General features: G+C 43.3%; 1 protein-coding gene across 1 annotated transcript in view; it reads left to right on the top strand.

Annotated features, from left to right (window-relative positions):
• PLEKHD1 (pleckstrin homology and coiled-coil domain containing D1) overlaps positions 1-20,571 on the top strand; it is a 105,756-nt gene extending 85,185 nt beyond the window's left edge. Inside the window, exons 10-13 of the mRNA XM_029598797.1 lie at positions 7,399-7,531; positions 10,427-10,571; positions 14,832-14,981; positions 18,145-20,571. Coding sequence (XP_029454657.1) covers positions 7,399-7,531; positions 10,427-10,571; positions 14,832-14,981; positions 18,145-18,302 — 586 coding nt within the window. The 3' untranslated portion in view covers positions 18,303-20,571. The remainder of the gene's footprint in view (positions 1-7,398; positions 7,532-10,426; positions 10,572-14,831; positions 14,982-18,144) is intronic.
• The last annotated feature ends 1,204 nt before the right edge of the window (positions 20,572-21,775 follow it).

Raw genomic sequence — 21,775 nt, 5'->3', positions numbered from 1 at the left:
TGAAGCTCTTTTACCTAATTAGATACAATTATATTGATTACCCATACAATGGAACCAGGCCCACACCTAGAATAGGTGGGTGTGGAATGTGTAGACCGAGCCATGAACGATGCTATATAGTGGCTGACCTGCTAATGCCACCTATATGATGAAAGGAGAGAAGGCGTTTTCTACATTTTAGCAAGATGGAGAGCACAATATTTTGCAAGGCTTAAATGGACCAACAGTTGGAGGTCACTGGCAAACCAGTGGAACACCTTAAAGGACTTTAAAAAGATACAATTATATCTCTCAACCAGTGGCTGTGTTCCCCTCAGGCAGGACTGCAGAGACTCCATGCTCATGATATGTTTTGCTGCAGAACTGAAGACTAAAGCTGTGGTCTCTGAGGGCAATAACTTTACCCATCAATGAAATGGAAGTTTGCTCTTATTAGCCAGTAATCTGCATGAATATAGAAGCTTAGACAATGACGGAAGTTGAGGACCACAAGGTCTATCAAATCTGCCCATTTCTGTTATAATACCTTTGTAATACTGGAGACGGAGCCATCACTGGAGAACACAGCACCCTGGGCAATGGTTGTAGCCGTCGGCTGACTGTACAGCTCCCCCGGCCTGCCTCTGTTATTGTGCAGCTCAGGGAGCGTGCAGGCACGTCTAGGGGTGGGGACTCACCCCTCTCACCTCTGTCCTATGGTGCACTCCTGCATCCCCTTTTCATCCCCCTACACCAGTTTGCTGCTCCAGACAGTTTGCCTTTCTATATCAACAACCCTAACTGCAGAAACCTACCCGATCTTGCACTTTACCCTGGTTTTCATACATCCAAGGCTTATCCCATGCTTTCCTGAATTGTGTTACTGTTATTGTTTACCCTTCCATCATCTCTACCGGGATACTATTCCAGGGATCCACCACCATCCCCAAAGAAATATTGCCTTATGTTACTTCTCAATAAAATCCTTTGTAGCTTTAAATCATGACCTTTTGTTCTGGAATTATGCCTGCTTCTTGTGCATTATTTATGCATTTTTTTTATTTGTATTGTAACCCCTTCTTCTATTTCTAGAGTAATCATATTTAGGTCTTTAAGTAACATTTCATATGGGCCTAGCTCTGTACCTTTCTCTACCCTTCTCTGGACTATCTGTCTCTGTGTATATCCTTTTGGCCTTCAGAACTGCATAAAGTACTCCAGATCAGGTCTCACCAATGACTTGTAAACAGCCATTATCACCTCCCCTCTTCTACCTCTCTCTATGCAACTATGAAAAAAATGGTCATGCATTTTCTCATTAATTTAGTGTTGTAGCAGTGAACTTCAGGGATCTGCTTTATCAGTGACACAATTTAATATCTACCTTTGTCCAGTCTGTAGCCTCCTAGCCGATTTAGATATGAACTATAGAGTGTACACAGGTGATATTCATTTTTTGTACCTGTGTCAAGCTGTTTAAAATGAATTAACCCTTAGATATTAGATAATTAGCTCTAACTGAATATGGATAAGATGGAGATGATTAACAATTTCACTCCTATTGATCTTCCACCATTGTGTTTGTATATTTGGATTATTCCTGTATCTTTGCAATTGAGGAATCTAGGTATCCTTCTTGAGCTTGACTTATCTTTACTGCTATAGGTTAATGATTTTAGGCCCGTGCTACAATCCCTCATATTAACAGGATTGGACTATTGTAATTTGCTTTATACTGGATTACCAAACTTCACTCTTTTGAGTCCTTCAATAAAGCCAAATGCAATGGTGAGATTTCTTACAGGCACATGTCTAAGAGACTACATAACACCTGTACTGTGCTCCCGTCATTGCTTACCAATTGTATTGTGAATTAAATTTAACATTTTAACTCTTGCTAAGAAAGACGTGTTCTGAAACTCCTGCGTGCGTTAGTGCCCTGTTAAAAATGTATAAACTTACCAGGTCTTTACAGTCAGCCTCACAGAATCTTCTTGATGTGCCATCTGGTTTATCTAGAAGAGACACGAGCCAGAGGTTTTAATGTGGTTGGTCCTGTACTTTGAAATGTTTTACCAGAATATGTTAGGACCACCGAGTTTATTGACTCTCTCAGAAAAAACAGCTGATAGCACTATTTTTAATGAAGCGTTTGGAAAGTGTGTTAGATGGACTACTTGTGTTCCATGCTTCTATGATATCAGGTCATTTTATATTCTTTTGATAGTCCTACAATAGGTCAGGACCTACTTTACTGCTGCAAAGTTATTAGTTCATTATTGTAATTTTTGTTTTTATTGTTTTTCACTGTTGTCTACTTTTTTGTGACAATTATGCACAAATTTTTTGTCCTTGCTGAGAATGTGGGATCATGTGGTATACAGTTTTTTAAAATAAATAAATATATAGTATTATTCCAGCTCTTGCCATTCCCCATTGCACTATTTTGCTAACTACAGTTAATCAGCAATTATAAATGTTTTTTTTATCCACATTGAAAAATAAGATTAGAAACTGTGGAATACAAGAATAAGCAATAAAATATAATAAATTACATATGATCACTTTGCAATCCTGCTTTTGATTGGTATACATTAGTATTTCACCCTCCATCAATTACTACTCCCTTGGATTCCTGTGCCTCAATTCATAAGTGCACTTCGTTGCATTAAATCTGGGGTTGGCCTGGGAATTAATTTTTATTTCACTGCAATGAAAAGCTGTGGTTCCATGTTACAGAGTGATGACGGGTATGTTCGTAGTATTTGTTTCAGGATATATATATATATTTGCTTAATGGTTATTGTCCTTCTCTGAATTTTTGATGCAGTGTACATTCCTGTTTACTTTCTGTACCACTTGCCACGTGAACTACAGAATAAAAATGATTTCCAAAAGAAAAATCTAAATTGCCAAACTCTTGACCACACCTCAAGATTTCTTAGATCATTCCTCATGTTTTCTGCTCCATCTGGAATGTGTAGCAGGTTGCAAATCTTTATACCATCTGCAAAATGACAAACATTTCTCACTAGCCTCATTGCAATATCATTTATAAAATTATTGAATAGAACTGGATCCAGCATGATCCTTGAGGTACCTCCCTGTAACTCCCTGCACTTCTCCTTACCCATTCTACGCTATCCTCTGTTGCCTATCACTCATCCGAGTCCTAATCATTTTACCACTGAAGAGCCCACCCCTAAACTGCTTAGATTATATATTTGAGCCTCCTATGTGGAACCGTGGCATAAGTCTTTCTGAACTCTAAGCATCCACAACCAGCGCTCACCTCTGATTTAATTGTGTGACCAACCAGACAAAGAAAAGTGATCAGTTTTGTCTGACATGATCTTTCTTTGGTAAAACCGCGGAACCTTGAATACTGTAATCTGCTGGATTCAAAATATTCCACCGAGCTTCCTTAGGGATTCCATTAATTTACCCACGACTTAGGTTAAATTGTTGGCCTTATCCCTATTGTCACTTTTATGAAGAGGGATAACAAATGCCCATCTCCAGTCTTTGGGAACCAATCTTGCCCTCAAAAGTGATTGAACAGAACTATCAGTGGACCTGCCAGAACCTCTCTGTTGCCCTTTAAAGGGCAGTTTTCAAACCGTCTGCACTGGGCACTTTAACCCAGGGACTTCGCACCTATTTACAAAGGGAAAGAATGCCTGTGCATTTGCTTGAACCATTTGTACCTGCAGATATTTGCTCCTACTTTTTACACAGGTACCTTTTTTCATGCCAAATAACGTGTAGAGTTGAAAATGCAATCTGTGGGTATTATTTCCTTCCTCTGACCTAAGCACACCCCTCCTCTAAATGGGATTAAAGTACACGTGAAGGAAAGCAATCTTCAAACAGCTGATTAACGGATTTCACCCACGTAAATCACTTTGAAAATATATCCTAGGATGTATTCTGTCTGGCCTCATTGCCTTATCCACCCTCGGTTTTGCTGCTTCCAGGCGATCCCTTCCTTTGAAGTGGAGTAGCAGATTTTCCTTTTCCATGTATACTTCTCACCTATCTGTGGGCTTTCACCCACTCCTTTTCATTGAACACTGAACAAAAATATTTGCTCAGTATTTCTGCTTTTTCCTCATCACCTTCCACACATTTCTTTTCGCCTTTGCTCTTCTTTCTTTCATTAGCATATTAAAAAAAAAAGGGTCTTGTCGCTTTTCCTTCTCTAACATATGTTTTCTTCCATCTGCACCTTTGATGTCCCTCAGCCTTTCCAGATATTTTTCCTTTCCCTTCTCATTCTGTCAAAATCCCATTCTATCTTTTGAATGTCACTCTTTCTGCCCTTATCTTTTCAGCCACTTCTTTTGAAAATCAGATTGCTCTCTTTTTCCTTCTTCCTGACTAAACTAGCTACCCATAATGCACTTCTCAGGCATGCACAGTCCTGGGACATTGCCAAAAACTTGTACCCATGTGCCTTCAGACTGTCAAGTGCTGTCATGTAATTAGATGATTTATTTCAATTTGTATTTTGTAATTCACACTGAGAAGGTTTTAAGTAACTGCTCATTATCGCCTGAATTTTCGATGGCCTGCGCACATTAAAACCGGGGGTTACGTGCACGGCCAGGCCATGCGTGCACCGAGCGCATTTTAGAAAGGGCCTAGCCACGCTCATTGCCCCTGATATGCGCAAAAGTGCCAGGCCAGTGAAAAGGAGTGGGCCGGGGAGTGTGGTCTGGGCGGGGGCCGGCCGGGACAGCGGCCATTAGGCCCTGTCCTGGGGAAGTGCGTGCTGGCAGCTGACCGGTGTGCATAACTCACTTCTGCTCCAAAGGAGCAGATAAGTTATAAAACAAAAAAAATAGGGTAGGTATTATTAGTGGTCGAGGAGGAGAGGGGAAAAGGTAGGAAGGTTAGGTAGGGGTATAGGGAAGTTCTCTCCCAGTCCACTCCTTAATTGGGGAGGACTGGGAGAGAACTGGGGGAGGCCCTATTGCTTCATCGTGTGTTTCTTTACAAAATCCCCCCCCTCCCCCGTTGCATGCACGAGTGTGAACCCGCCCGCCCCGCCCGCCCGCACATGTGCGCGCCATTTATAAAATCGGGCACACATGTGCGTGCAGATATCGTATTTTATAACATGCGCGTGGGTTTTTAAATCGATCCCTAAATTGAACAATTGACACATATATGATTTTCCTGTTTGTTAGTACAATGTTGTGGTTCAGATCCTGTACTGTAGGGTCTTTGCAGTTTAGATACTTTCTATTGTTTGGAGTTTTATCTTTAAAGCAGAACCACTGCCCATCACTGCGTGATGGCCGTTTTCAGTTTCATCACTTTTGATGTTTGTTTAAACAATCCTGCAGAAGATTCTTCCTTTTGGGGGGAAATGAGGAGCAGTTTTATTGTTGCTTTATACATTCAAATATAATTTACAACTATTTATGGAGAAAATGTTGGAAATATATGTAGTGAAAAAAAGCTTGTGCAAGATTATTTTTTTGAAATACCTTTGTGTACACAGCCAAAGCCTTTAGGACTATTAAACAGAATATCTCATTTGTTCTTTGTAGTCAAGAATTCTATGAAAAGATATCAGTCAGTGATGACCAGAAGTGTTATGTGAGCCAATTAAGATCAAAATAAGTAGATGCAGTGAGAGGTGAAGGTGACCGAGGCTTAATAGGCGCTGGAACAAACAGTGCTGTCTTTAAGTTGTAGATGGTGTGGCCTAGTGCTTAGAGCAGTGTGCTGGGAAGCCAGGGCTCAAATTCAACTTTTGCCACAGACTCTTCTTTATCTCCTGTTGCCTCAAGTACCCATGTATATTATAAACTCTTAGGAGCATGGACTTATTGTACCTCAATGTTTATCACTATTATACAGGGCTGCATGTGTTCAGTAGTGCTATAAAAAAGATGAGTAGATATTAAAGAATGGAGGACTGGTCTAGTGGTTACAGCAGTAGACTAAAAAATAAGGAAAGCCAGTTTTCAAATCCCACTTCCCCCACTGATGCTCCTTGTGACTCTGGGAACTTCACTTCACTCTCCGTTACCTTAGGTGCACACTTAGAAGTAGATTTTAAAAGCGCTGCTCACGCCACATACGTGGATACATATTTAAGAAGCCAGCAAGAAAGAGATCGCCTCTGCATAGAGTCAGTCTGACACTCTCTATATATAGGTACCACTCTAGAGGGGCACCTTGATTCGGGGTGGGTTTTTGGGAGATGGGATTGGAGTTAGGGGGGCTGTTACAGACTCATTTCGAGGTATTCATAGTAAAATTGACATCAGTAAAGAATTATAGTCCTTATAAGTGATGAAAAGTCTAACAAGAGGAGTTGATTTGTATACTAAAGTGCTATCTGCATTGTAAAATTTACTCCTTTTCATCACTTATAAGGTCTATAATTCTTTACTGATGTCAGTTTTACTATGAATACTTCGGAATGAGTCTGTAACAACAGCCCCCTAACCCCAACCCATCTCCTAAAAATCCACTCCAATTCAAAGTGCCCCTTTAGAGTGGTACATATATAGAGAGTGTCAGAGTGACTCTATACAGAGGCTCTCACTCTCTCTTCCCAAGCGTGAAAGATATGCCACGTGCATTCTTTATAAAATGAGGCATATTTTTGCTCGCGCTGCGATACGTGCGTTAATGGGTACATGCATGTTCCTTTTAAAATGTACCTGTCTGATTGTAAGCCCTTTGGGGCTCACCTTGAGCTTAGGTTTGGAAAGGCAAGTAATCAATTGTAAAATTTGAAAACCAAATGTTGAACTTAAGAGATTTGAGCCAGAGACATCAATAGAACCCATGGTGGCCTGTGGTGAAAGTGACCATGTGGCCTGCAACACTTGCCCCAGAGATCATGGGAGATTGCAATGCCTACCTCAGTGAGTGATGGCTGCTGGAGCTACTGAATTTCAGGCAGGAGTCAGCAACTGAGTTCATGGCAATTTGAGTAAGGACAGTGACAGGGAAGTCCATGGAAAAGCCATTTGCAATTTGATTTAATGACACCAACAATTAACATTTACAGGTTGCTGGATCATATGAGTTGTTGAGGTTGACGCCAAGATGACAAAGTGAAGAAGTGTTGGGCCCTGATACAGTCACATCATTACACCAGCCTAAAGATGGCGCTGATAGCTAGGGATGCAGGTTTCCATTATACAAAAGGATAAAAATAAGTTTTTATCCCCTAATTACAAAGCTTGATTCAGCACCTATGGAAGGGGAGAAATGTTTTTCTTACTAAGGCTAGAGCCATCAAATAGTAGATTCTAGAAAAATCAAGAACCTTTTCTATTAGTGATGCACAAATATGGTTTTAATTTTAGTCTAAATAGCAATAAACCAAGAATTTTATGTTAAAATAGCTTAGTAGTTATAAACACATTATCTTTGCATAATATGTATCAGGATGAAGGAAAATGAAGAGAGGTCTCGAGTCCTAGAGGAGGAGCGGGAGTTTTACTCTATGCAGTCCCGGGCACTTCAGAGCTCCCTCTCTGAGTTAACTGCCGAAAAACAGCAAACAGAGAGAGATCTCAAGGTATGTACAGTGGCAGAGCTGCACAAGCCTTCCTGATGTGCTTCCAATATGTACATATGTGATCCTAGTATGCTCCAGTATCTCCTGCATGCATTACTGCACAGGCTGTCACTGGCAGAGCTGCACATGTGATTCTAATATGCTCCTTTCCGTTATCTGCACATGTGATTCTAATATGCTCCTTTCCGTTATCTGCACACATGATTCTGCAGGACTCCCAGTATGTCTCTCACGAAACCCAACACAGGCCAAAGAAACTCCGAATGTAGAGTTGTAGAGATCTGCAGTGTCTTCAAGGAAATCAATATTACATGCGTAATATAGTACAAGTCAAGCTGTTTTCACCATAGATTAGAAAAGTACAGGTGTATGCTCGATAGTCTCACAATCTTTGTTTTGGCTGCAACATTGAGATCTATTGCCCACTTTAATTTTATATGTATTTTATTGTTTATTTTTGTATGTTATTTGTTAATTTGTATTTTATTATTTTATATATGTTATGTTGTACCCTGCCTCAAACTTTGAAGAGTGCGGGTAATAAATCTTTTAAATAAATAATACAAATAAAAGTATTGACTATATAGTAAAACATATTAGAAAAATAGTTGAATTTAGCACAAAACTCCTCTTCCTTCCAACTGAGGAGTGCTGATCCCATGACTGGGCTAAGAGAGGTGGAGGGGGAGGGGGGGAGAGAGAGAGAGATAAAATAGGGGAAAATCCCAGAATAGTTGAGATGAAGATTCATGGTGCCAGATCTCAGCCCTTGTTCCAATTCATCTGGAAAAAAATCCCTCCACTTCCCTATAGATATTTAGATTATGTAGTCTGTGAAAAAACAGAGACAGCATTTCCTGATCTCTTACCATCCCAGTCCCTACTGTAATCATGACATGAGTCAGTACAGGAGCATTCGTTTTGGTGATATAATTTCTATTGAACTCTTTCAAAAAAAGAAATATAAGGTTGAGATGTGACAGAGTTCCATCATACTACACACAGGATCAGAGGTCTTTCGGCAGTTTCCAAACTTATGGGTACATTTACTAAGCTGCAATAAGTGATTAACATGTGAAAAACAGCGTTTAACACATGTAAAATGCTGTTTATTATGTAATAATCACATATCTCAGCAATATCATGTGATATTCACAATGAGGCAGATTTTATAAATCTGCGCACACGCGTACTTTTGTTCGCGCACCAGGCGCGAACAAGAGTACACGGGATTTCAATAGATACGCGCGTAGCCACACATATCCATTAAAATCCAGGGTCGGCACGTGCAAGGCTGCCCAAAATCGGCAGCCTGCGCGCACCGAGCCACGCAGCCTGCCTCTGTTCCCTTCCCCTACCTAACCTGCTGGAAGCAGGCGTAACTTTGTGCGCGCCGGGCTGGCTGCCGCGCTCCATGTTCCGGTCTGGGGGCTGGTCCAGGGGCCGCTGTCACACCCCCGGAACGCCCCCGGGCCGGAACGACGCCCCCGGACACGCCCCCGAAACGCTGCGTCACTCCGGACATGCCCCCGAAACGCCGTGTCACTCCCGGTACGCCCCCCCGGCACACCCCTCCATGCAAGCCCCGGGACTTACGCGCGTCCCGGGGCTTGTGCGCGCCGCCGAGCCTACGCAAAAAGGCTCGGTGTGCGCGGGGGGGGGGGGGGGGTTGGGGTAGGTTTTCGGGGGGTACGCGCGTATCCCTTTGAAAATCTACCCCAATATTGCGTGACATTTGCTTCAAAAATCTTCCCCATTGAAATTAGCTGATTTGCATGCATTAAATTTACAATACATGCAAAGCAGCTAATGCATAGGTAATCCTATGCAAATAAAATTAAGCAGCTTGCCAAAAATAAGGGAAGCCATGTTATTTTAGCGCTTTTCAAGAGTTGTAGCTAACTGATCCTGGTGGCACTGGGACAATACTGCACATTCCAATGTCCCTGGGATGCTACTAAAAAGGACAACATTGGCCCTAACCTGGTCTGCATGTGCAAATCCTATCCCCTCTCCCCCCAGCGAGTCTTGGAAGACCCCTGCCCACTTCTAAAAAAAAATCTTTTTTTTTAATTTAGGAGGTAATTTTCAAAAGCCATTTAACTCGAGTAAAATGCACTTACGCAAGTAAATCCTATGGACAGTTCAAGGGCATATATTGTAGCAATTTTCAAAAGCCCACTTACTCAAGTAAAGTGCAGTAACTCAAATAAAACCCAGTTTTACTCGAGTAAAAGCTTTTAAAAATCAGGCCCTGTAGTTGTAAATTACACGGAGATGCTCTGCCCCTCCCCAAACCCCTCCCCTTTCCATAAAAATCACATCCCGTTATAAATCTCCCCAAAGTCATCCAAATCCTCCCTGCTCCCACCCCCAGATCTCCCACTTCCAAAGATGAAAACCCTGATTTCTAATGCCCCCCACCATAGCCACCACATTAGACCCCTTGTTACATAGAAGATTTCCCTGGGTTCTAGTGGGCCCCCGCCAGACACTCCCCATACCTTTAGAAGTAGTCCCGAGTGGCTAGTGGGACTCAGAGCGCCCTCTAGCTCTGGGTTGGTCAGTGAAGACTGGCCTTTGCCCCAGGGCATTTTGAAAGATGTCTTTGACTGACCTGGAGCTGGCACTCTGAACCCCACTACACACCAGAGGGAGAGTTAGGGGGATATCAAATTAGGGGAATAAACTCCGGGTAGTAGTGACTGAAGGTTCCCGGCACTGTAGCCCAACTGATGCCAGTTCCGATTAAGCTGGAAACCCAAAGAGAGGCCCAAATGAGCAGAAGGAAACTGCCAGGCCATTAATAAATGCCCTTAGTGGTGTCTATCCACACAATTAATGTCTCCAATTCTTTACATTTTTAAAGTCCCTCATTTCTTTTCATTTTCTTAGGCTGAGATGAAGATTCGCATGGATCTGGAAAGAAGACTTAGGGAGGCTGAGGAGGCCCTGCAGAGCTTGGAACAAGGTCTGAACTCCCAGGACCGCAACAAAGAGAAAGAGGAACAAATGAGAGCCAATGTCACTCATTTGAAAAGTAAGTCAGCCATGTACCCACCCATCCCCACACCTGTTGTGTCCAGGACTGAGTGCACTGGCTCACGGAAAAAGCTTGTTTGGTTTTTCATTTTGGTGCCATCTTTTCGTTTTTGTTCATTTTTGCTTCTGCTTTTGGGTGAGTGCTGAATTATTATAGTGCATGCTAAATCATTTTAGCATGCACTATAATAATTCAGCACTCACCCAAAACATTGGGTGAGTGCATTTCAAAACAATTTAATGCACATTAAAGTGTTTAATGTGCATTAAATTGTTTTGAAATGCATGCTAAAATACAAAAATAACTAAACAAAACAAATGTTTTATCTGTTTTGGATTTGAAACAACATGAAATGAAACAACAGTTGTCTTCGGTATTTCCCATATTGTTTTAAATAACTGCAAACCACCAAGAAAATGACTAATTTCAGAAGAGCTCTGTGCACCCAACACATGAAGAAGCAATCGAAAGATGAGGTTAATAATTTAAAGTGTAGTTCATGCCATTTATTGTCGTTTATAATCCTGGAATGCAGGGTGTTTTCATTTGAGCTTTGTTTTCTAGCCAAGTGATTCTTATAGATTAGATTTTAATTATGGGGGTTCTTTTTTCAGTTCAGACACAGAGACGAGGTTTCCGGAAGCCTTATTTGGACCGTTGTGCTAGTGCTTTGAAGACACCCGAGAAGGGAGGACAGAAGGTGCAGGAGGCACCTTTTAAGGATTCTTGGGATTTTTCAAGGGACAGCTTACGATTGTCTCTTTATTTTGGACTGCGATTTGTCTTAATTACAGCACCCCCTCCCACTGCCCTATCCCAGGCAATAAACCACATGTGGCACAGGGCCTCTGAGCAACTGGAGGGGGGGCGCCTCCTCTGAGGTGCTCCCTGGTGCTGTGCATTAGCTACGGTAGTAGGAGCCGCTCCTGAAGACACTGCCACCTTCCCTCCTTCCTCCACTGTGTGCTCAGGTCTGCTCAGCTCTCTCAGGTGGGGAATCTGATCCCAAGTTCCCTGTGCCTCCAGACTTTCTCTTTTTAAAGTCTTTGTGTACTGTGACTTACTTTTGAAGTGAATTTCATAGTTAGAGACAGGTGACTTTCTAATCATGCCTAAAGGAGACTCATGTTGCGAAGGTTCCACTCCAAAACCTGCTGCTGCTGCAACTTGATCCTGACCTGCAGAGACCTTTTGACCCTTCAGCTTTGGTCTTTTCTCTGGCCCTGATGAAATAAGGAGCTTCAGCTGTGTGCATATGTTAACACTTGGTTGTGCACTGTGATGATAACTTTAAAATGGGTGTGCGGGTGCACATATATACGTATGTATGGGCACGCTTCCAGAAGCGCTGCAATTTTATATCCTGCGCGCAAATACACACGCAAGTTGTAAAATAGCCCTGGCGCGTGTATGAGTGCCCTTAATTTTAAGCTTGTACATGCATAGCAGGATAATGTTGGCTTTGAGACGCGCAAGTTAGGATATTGAGTAACATATGCGCATCCAGGACATGACCAGTTTCACTAGTAGTTCATTCTCCAGTTTTCCCAGGCTACAACTAGGTCCTCAACAACCCCCTGGTTCTTTATTCTACACTCCTCCAGTTAACCAGGATCCCTGAAGCACTTTATGCTGAAATGGACCTGGATGCACGCCCAGGCGCATAGCTACATGCACGTATCTCTTGGTCCTGCCCTGTAACGCCCATGTCCCATTCAGTTCTGCCCCTTTTTTTCCCAATGCGAGATATTCATGCATTGCTACTTGTGCATGCATGTGGGCAGCTTATAAAAATGGGTGAACATGCACATATGCAAGATGTGTGCCCATCTCCTGGTTTTGGTGTGTGTTATCACTTTGAAAATTCACCTTATATTTTTTGTGCATACAACTTTACTCTCAATTTAACAAGAAGTTTAGCACACAAAAAATGTGTGCACAAACGTGAACAAAATTGTGCACACAAGTTAGTGCTCCTCCATGCAAATCCTATATTAATCAAGGTATTGGCTATTGCTCCTCAAAGCAGAGAGATGCTTGGGGCTTAACTCATGTTTTCTTAAATCTGGAAATTTAACTCTTGGTCAGGGGTGGAGTAAAGTTTCTGGGGCTAGTGGTAGTACCTGGGGCTGAACCTGGAGTCCATGGGGCAGGGGTCCTGTACTTGGGATTTACACACACAAAACATGATTTGTGCACATAAGATGTTTCCTGTGCAGAAAACACAGTTATGCATGCTAAGCATGCCTTTGTGTGCACATTTTTGCATTAGCGTGTTTTTTTTGTTTGTTTGTTTTTTAACTCCAGTGTTGTTGCGGGCATGGATCCTTGGACCGAGGTAAAGTTGGCGCAACCTGCAGGGAGGAACCCTGCAGATCCCCATTAGCTGGCTGTGGCAGAGGCCCAACTGAAACTTCACCTACACCATCCTCATGCCCCTTAGGTCGAGCCCTCGGGTGCCGGGGCTGGCAGGTCTTAGGTGTGGGCCTCTGTTGATGAACTGGAAGTCCGCGCAGACAGCCAGGGTCTGGGCAGGCTGGGTTCAGGCATAGTCAGGGATAAGCAGTGGTCAAGGCAGGCGGCGTTCAGACATGGTCAGGAATCAGGTAGTGGTCAGTGGCAGGCAGAGTTCAAGCGTAGTCCAAATCAGGCACTGGTCAGTGGCAGGCAGAATTCAAACATCGTCAAATGTCAAGCAGGCCAAAATCAGAATCAGAGACCTGTCCGAAGGAAGGCAGGACTGCAAGGCAGGTAGGGAGGCAAGGAAGAACATAGGCGGGCAGGGGAAGATACAGAAGACGCAGAAGAACTGAAGACTGACCAAAGGCCGAAGATGAGGAACTAAAGACTGACCATGAGATGAAGACAAGAACTCAGGGAAGAAGATCATGGCTGCCGAGACAAAGACCAGGAACACAGGAATAAAGACCAGGAACATGCAGAGGCAACTAGCTCTCACAAGGTAGTAGACTATTGTTGAGGCATGGAGAACTGCTGAATGGGGCCTTTTATAGGCCATGCTACTGATGTCATCAATGGGAGCCGCTAGCCTGTTCCCGCCGCAGACCCTTTAAAGAGGAGCGAAGTCAAGCGTGCGCATGCCTTAGGGGGGCCCAGGGAGGCAGCGGTGTCAGAGGCAGGCTGAGCATGGCGACCTGCCGCACAACGACTCAAGGATCTTTGCCAGCATCAGCAGGAGCAGCAACATCAGAGGCAGGCAAAGTGCAGCGACCTGCCACATGTCTATTTTGAGGCCTTCCCTAGCCTTGGAAGGAGTCACGTCGGGCTTGAGGTAAGGGCACAAATGCTTTAGCATATTGTTAGCTTACTGCATCAGGAGTTAACCTTTTTTTCACGCCTGAGTAAAGAAAATGTAAACTGAAGTTCTGTACACATGTCTTATTACATCAGGACCTGAATTAAAATGTTAAACAGTGTTTCTGCGGCATAAGAGGCTAATCCTCTCATGGCCTCTTAGCTAGATTGAGCCTTTGCAAACCTTAGGCTTAGGGAGTTTGCTGCATTTGTAATCACCCTCCTGTCAGCTCTTTTTCCAGCAATTTGTCTTCTCAAGTTCTGACAATTTATCTCTGTCTTGAGCTGTTTTTATATAGCTGTCTAATTATTGGCACCACCTGAATGTGGGTGGCATGGAGTCCTACCCCAGCCCCTGTCTAGGACAACACCCTCAGGGACCCTATTCAGACTTAAGTGCTTTACAAACATCCAATCTATGAAGCAACTTGCTTCTCCCTGGAGTGAGAGTATTTTTCTTAGTTACAACAATTCCCTGTTTGTTTCTTTGGTTTTCTCACCCTTCCCTATTTCAGGGAATACAGCCTCTTCAAGCCTTTGTCTGACATATGTGTTATTTAGGACTTTGTCACAATATGCCGATAGAGTTGATGAATAGTTGTTGTGATATCTTGAAAACCAGATCTATTTGCAGCCCTTGCTGAGAACCTCTGCTACTACTTAACATTTCTATAGTGCTACTGAAGTGAATGCAGTGCTCAACCCTTGGTTTAAATCTGTCTATTCCATTTCAGCTGATTTATCGGAGGACACCCACTTTTCCTTCCTTCTTAGATGCAGGAATTCCAGTGTCCTGTGCCTTGCTGCACTCTAATGCTCTGGCTTCATGGGAAGTCCTCACCTCTGCCAGGGTGACTAGGGCTGAATCCATGCTGCATGGAGGCTGTTGGTAATCTTTCCTGTCTTTTTCATCCCTCTCCCCCCACCCTTGGACTTGTGCAGGGTTCTTTGAGGAGTGCATCTGCAATGCTGAGATCGAAGCCAAGAAGCCGGTCATCATGAAGAATTCGGTGTACATGCACAAGGCTGCCACACGCCGCATCAAAAGCTGCCGCTTTCAGCGCCGGAAGCCCAGCTCTTCATGGAATGACCGTAGGTGGTGCTTTCTCTTCTGGTTGTACCTTTCTGGCTGAGAGGGTTTGTTCTTTTATTATGTTAAAACAACACTTCCAGCTAAATTCTTCAAAATGTCAACTGGTTTGTTTTGAGATTTTATCACGTCCTCATTTGGTCTTATTCCTGGGACTTTGTGTCATACAACATTTTAGAGAGCAATGGGAAAGGGTATAGTCTATTAGTACTTTACAGCAATTTTCAAGGGGAAAAAGCTCCCCTTGAAAATTGAATCAGAAAAAATGCCTGCACCCACTAGCACCTGCTATTGTGCAAGACCTTTTTCTAGCAGAATTAACACACATACTTTTTGAAAGTCAAAAGTATACATGTAAATTCCAGTTCCCAATGTATGCGAACATTTCCAGAACTCATCAGCTAGACTTTTGACAGGAACTAGAAGATCCGAACATATCACCCCAATATTGAAAGAACTTCACTGGCTACCGGTCAAATACAGGGCCCAACATAAAATCTTGTCCCTAATTCATAAAACCCTCTATAATGAAAAAATTGAATGGCTAACCTCATCACTTCATTTCCACATCCCTTCAAGAATTACTAGATTAACCGGAACAGGGATGTTGCCAATTCCGTCTCACAAAATTGCGCATCTAAATAATGTAAGAGAAAGAACGATCTCTATTGCTGGGCCCCAACTATGGAACTCTATTCCACCAGAATTACGAATAGAAGCAGACGTCAAATTATTTAAAAAGGCATTAAAACTTTGCTTTTTAAACAAGCCTTCCAAGAGCTGTTAACATAATGATTTCAAATTATTGATTTTATACCAAGGTAATGTATATATTTTTTTATTTTATCTCTACTCTTTCTACACTGCCTCTCTAATTGTTTAAATTTTAAGATTATTTAGCCTACTATTTTAGTTTACTATTTTATTATTTACATTATAAAACTATGTATCTACTTCATTTCTTCTTTTGGAAATGCAAATATTTTTAAACGAATATTTGCTAACTACTGTAAACCGATTTGATATGCTCGCATGAAAAGTCGGTATATAAAAATTATTAAATAAATAAAATAAAATACACATAAATGTACAAACACACAGGTGAATTCATTTTCATAGGCACAGTCAATAATAACAATATTTATTTGTTATACCCTTTACCACCAAAGGTGTTCAAAGCATGGTACATCAATAAAAAATACCATGTACATTTTATCATCATACTCCCCTACATCCTTCATCCATTCAATCCCAAATAGCTACTCTTCCCACTTAATAAAATCATAAGCACAGTCTTCAAATTTTCTTGACCTTATACCTACTTTTCCCATTCTCTTCCCTCAGTTACCCCAGATAAATTTCATCTTTATTAACATACTGAACTCCTTATTCTGGGTATTTCACCATCAAAATATATCCATCGCCTCATCACATATTATCACTTTACCTGACTTCCTTATTCTGGGTATGCCAGGCAAAAAGTAAACAATCAGATCTTAAGACCCCGTTTGAAAACTCAATAATTCCTTATTGATCGCAGTTCTTTAGGTAGTGCATTGCACAACTATGGTGCAGTGCATGAGAACGCTCTATTCCTTGTCTTTACCAACCATGCTTCTCTCATTAGAGGGACTACTAGACATACTTCTGTAGCAGATCTCAAAGTCCTCCCCAGGGCATATCTATTTAGCTGTTGCTCTAGGTACTTTGATTCTTGGCCCATTAACAGTTTAAAAGTAAGGGTTAAGACTTTAAATTGAACTCATGACTTTATCGGTAGCCAGAGGAGGGAGTTTAATACAGGTCTCATGTGCTCCCTATACTTACTTCCTGTTACTATCCTGGCTGTGGTATTCTGAATCAACTGCACTTTTCTAAGAGTCTTTAATGGCAAATCACAATAGTCTATTACAATAGTCTAGTCTTGATAGAATTCATGCCTGCACAAATGTGTGCAGGCTAGATTGAGTTCTGCAGGTAAAGCACTGCTTTACCTGTATAAATGCCTTTGAAAAGTGTGCTCCTATTATAGCTTTTGTCTTCCTTTTAAGTACAAAGTAGATCTCTCTTATTACAGACACAATTGGCTTTGCTGGTTATCAGTCTGCTGCTCTGACCACTAGGCTACTCCACTCCACTTTGTAGAGTTTCTTCACTTTACTGAGAAGGGATCCCATTAAAGTGAAGCTATTACTCTGCTGTACCGAGATCCGTTACAGGATCAGTTTATAGCACAGACCCAAAATAACATATTGGACAGAAAGCAGCTTGAACACAGTTTGAAAGTTCTGAAATCAGCTTTGCTATCAAACAGGCCGATACAGTAAAGTCTGCAGGAGAGCGGGCGAACGCCCGCTCTCCCGGCGCGCGCACTGGCCACTCGCCGGTGCGTGCGATGCAGTATTTAAATTAGGCCTGGCGGTAGATCCGGGCAAAAGGAGGCACTAGGGACACTAGCGCATCCCTAGCGCCTCCTTTTTGACAGGAGCGGCGGCTGTCAGTGAGTTTGACAGCCGACGCTCAATTTTGCCGGCGTCGGTTCTTGAGCCCGCTGACAGCCACGGGCTCGGAAACCGGACGCCGGCAAAATTGAGCGTCCGGTTTTCAGCCCAACAGCTGCGGGCCGAATTCAATTTTTTTTTTTTTACTCTTCGGGACCTCCGACTTAATATCGCCATGATATTAAGTCGGAGGGTGCACAGAAAAGCAGTTTTTACTGCTTTTCTGTGCACTTTCCCGGTGTCGGAAGAAATTAGCGCTGACCTTTGGGTCAGCGCTAATTTCTGAAAGTAAAATGTGCGGCTTGGCTGCACATTTTACTTTCTGTATCCCGCGCGCATACCTAATAGCGCCCTCAACATGCATTTGCATGTTGAGGGCGCTATTAGGTGCCGCGGGTTGGACGCGCGTTTTCCTCCCCTTACTGAATAAGGGGTAAGGGAAAACGCGCGTCCAATAGCAGGCTAACAGTGCGCTCTGTCGGAGCGCACTGTACTGTATCGGCCTGAAAGTTTTCATTAATATTAGGTGCATGATTCAGCATGCTGATAAGCTGCAATAATATGGAATTTGACCTAACAGTAGGCCCATTTGGAGATTGGGATAAAGTGAGGAAACATTATTCTACTGCCTCTTGTGTGACACAGAAACTCTTTTGTGTTCCAGTGAGGCACTCCCAGTCCTTCATCGTCTCTCCAGCAGAGGTGGATAACTTTGAAGAGCTGAAAGAGGCAGCCAAGCAGCTCAGCAGAGACCAGCACTTCAGGGAAACGCTTTATCAAATCATTACGCAAAAGGGTTCTATCTTCGAAGATAAGAAATAAATCCAGAAACCATGGAGCATAACTTGGCAAGAAAGGACCTTTTATATTTTAACTTTTGCTTATAAAAAGTGCTTGGCATGGCACTGGTTTGAGAAACAGCAATGGACAACTTTGCGTAAAGGATTAACTGAACTTTATTTTAATTTATGTGGCTTTCTGTGAATTTCTATGGCCCGTAGAGTAGCAGGCCTGGCAAAAAAACAAACATGCTTTTAGATAATTCACCGCACAGTTTAAAATAAACAAAATCATTAAGTTTCTCCATTCGTACTCTGATTTCTGCTTCCTTTCTCGGAAGACGTGTAGAGCTTTTGAAACTGCCTCCCGTTTAGCCATGCCTGCTGCTATAAATCGAAGTAAATCAGGTGCTGGTGTATTGACTGAAGCATAGTTGCGCTGTCTGATAAGGACCTTGTGGCTGCCAAGTCTGCCCATTTGTCCCAACCTAGTGTGTCATGGCAGAGCTAGGACTTGATTTAAGATTACAATGCCCATAGGAAGGGGATGTGGGTAAAGTTCCATCGGTCCCCCCTATAAACTGGAGATGGTGGGGTTCCAGCTTTTGATCGCATTCCGGATTTAGCACCCTAAGGATGCACCTATGTTGCCGATATCTAAACCCAGCCCTGCACAGACCCCACTCAAGCTCCAGTCAGCTCCCTGCCTTGCCCTTCCCACTTTCTATCTGTCCCAAGCAAGCCTAAAGTCTCTCACTGTTTTGGATCTTATCCCTTCTGCTGGCAGGTGATCATTGGAGTTCATTATTGTCCGAAGAACCTTATGCAGGAATCTGAGAAAAGCATGAACAACTGAAGGAGGGACTCAAGGAAGGAGATTTTTTTTTTAACGTATAGAGGATTTGGATAAAATAATGCACAACTTTTATCCCAAAAAATTATAAGAAATAATTATATTAGGATGAAAAAGAAAAAAAGACCCTGGAATTAAACCAAGAGAAGAATAAATGAAGCCAGGAAGCAGGCTAGCTGGTATTGTAAGCTCTCCCTTTTAGCCTCTTTCATTTGGCAGAGGTGTACAGATTTAGCTTCCATTTGCCAGGTGAAAGTGTTCTGCTGGCGGTGTCACTGTCCATATCTCGTAGACTGATGAGACTTTAGAAGCAGCACTGCTGCCCATATTTTAAAGAAATAAACAGTGGATGAAGCAAACGAGAATGTGTTTCTGTCTGGTGGCTGAATTAAGCTACTTGCCTCCAGGGTGATTCTTTTTAACTTATAGTTGGCAATAGGCTCCTGATCTTAGAGCAGACACAAGCATGTTGAGGGCAGGCTGCGGCTTTCAGAACAAGGTGCCACTGATGTCATCTCTCCCATCAAGTTTCTAGTCACATACAGCTGCATTATATGAAAGCTTCTCTGACATTATTGCTCTTGCCATTTATGTAAATCAGGGCAGCCACCCTACTGCAAATCAATGGAAACCTCCGCTGTTCCTCGACTGATCATTGCAGCACTGGGTCCTGAGACTGGGAGCCATGCATCAGGGCTCCTTCCAGAACCCTGTATCATGGACTTTAAATATGGACAATATATGCTGCCCTTGTTGATAACTGTGACTCCCTTGTCTCCTGTGGGCTATACGTGCTGCTTCTGAAGCATCTCCGGCCCCAGCTGACCTGGGTTGTGGGGAACCTGTTCCTTGAATCAAACCAGGCACCCTATGCACAGCAATGCTGCTACTGAGACACTGGGGCAACTTCATGCACTATTTTAAGAAAAACTGGAAGTCCTGTTGCCATTAGCCTTGGCCACTTTGAGCTGTGAAAGAGAGACAGAGCAATTTCATGCAGAGCAAAGAGTCACACAGTGACCCAGCAACCCGAAGGAGCTCCGACAAATAATGTATGACTCCTCCCGCTTCAGCAAGCAAATAAAAGTCTGGCTCTTCTGCCAAGTCTTTGATGCCCAATCTGGAATGCAAAGATGCTAACTATGGGAAACTGCTAGGCATCATCTCAAATGCCTTAAATATGCTGCTACAAATTAATATTTTTGCAACAGTGTGATGTATTTATTTTTTAGAGTTAGTCACTGGCAGGTCTGCTATGCTGGTGATAGAACTTAATGTTGTTGATCTAGCTAATATTAGTGACAAGGTATGTTTTTTATTTGCCAATGTTGTAAACTGATTTTTTGCTGCTATTCTAATGTATTCTATACCTCTCTTTTATGGTATAGCTGCAAATAATCTCTGCATATATGCTGCTATTCTAAAATGATGTAAACCGCTTTGAGTGAATTTTGTATTCAAAAAGGCAATTAATAAATCCAAGTAATAAATAAATTAAATTCATAACGGTACTCTGTAGAGTTAGTAATCCAGTTATACTGGTTACCTTGTCTGCCAAATCTTAGGGTCAGGAGCTCTAAAAGCTCTAAGCCTATGAGGAAAGGCTAAAGAGGTTAGGGATGTTCAGCTTGGAGAAGAGACGGCTGAGGTGGGATATGGTAGAGGTCTTTAAAATCATGAGAGGTCTAGAACAGGTAAATGTGAATTGGTTATTTACTCTTTCAGATAATAGAAGGACTAGTGGGGCACTTCATGAGGTTAGCAAGTAGCACAATTAAAACTAATCGGAGAAAATTCTTTTTCACTCATTGTACAATTAAGCTCTGGAATTTGATGCCAGAAGATGTGATTGGTGCAGTTAGTATAGCTGGGTTTAAAATAGGTTTGTATAAGTTCTTGGAGGAGAAGTCCATTAACTGCTATTAATCAAATTGTCTTTGGGGCGGATTTTCAGAGCCCTGCTCGCGTAAATCCGCCCAAAACCGGGCGGATTTACGCGAGCAGGGCCCTGCGCGCCGGGAAGCCTATTTTACATAGGCCTCCCGGCGCGCGCAGAGCCCCGGGACTCGCGTAAGTCCCGGGGTTCTCCGAGGGGGGCGTGTCGGGGGCGTTTCGGGGGCGTGTCGGGGGCGGGCCCGGTCGTCGCGGCGTTTCGGGGGCGTGTCGGCAGCGTTTTGGGGGCGGGTACGGGGGCGTGGCTACGGCCCGGGGCGGTCCGGGGGCATGGCCGCGCCCTCCGTACCCGCCCCCAGGTCGCGGCCCGGCGCGGAGGCCCGCTCGCGCGTGGGGATTTACGCCTCCCGGAGGGAGGCGTAAATCCCCCAACAAAGGTAAGGGGGGGTTTTAGACAGGGCCGGGTGGGTGGGTTAGGTAGGGGAAGGGAGGGGAAGGTGAGGGGGAGGGCAAAGGAAAGTTTCCTCCGAGGCCGCTCCGATTTCGGAGCGGCCTTGGAGGGAACGGGGGTAGGCTGCGCGGCTCGGCGCGCGCCGGCTATACAAAATCCATAGCCTTGCGCGCGCCGATCCAGGTTTTTAGCAGATACGCGCGGCTCCGCGCGTATCTACTAAAATCCAGCGTACTTTTGTTTGCGCCTGGAGCGCAAACAAAAGTAGGCTATTCGCGCGCCTTTTAAAATCCGCCCCTTAGAGAATAGCCATTGCTAT

This window comes from Rhinatrema bivittatum, chromosome 4 (assembly GCF_901001135.1).
Source record: "Rhinatrema bivittatum chromosome 4, aRhiBiv1.1, whole genome shotgun sequence".
Lineage (NCBI taxonomy): Eukaryota > Metazoa > Chordata > Amphibia > Gymnophiona > Rhinatrematidae > Rhinatrema > Rhinatrema bivittatum.
The sequence above is the reverse complement of the archived record's forward strand: the minus strand, read 5'-3'. Positions and strand labels throughout refer to the sequence as shown.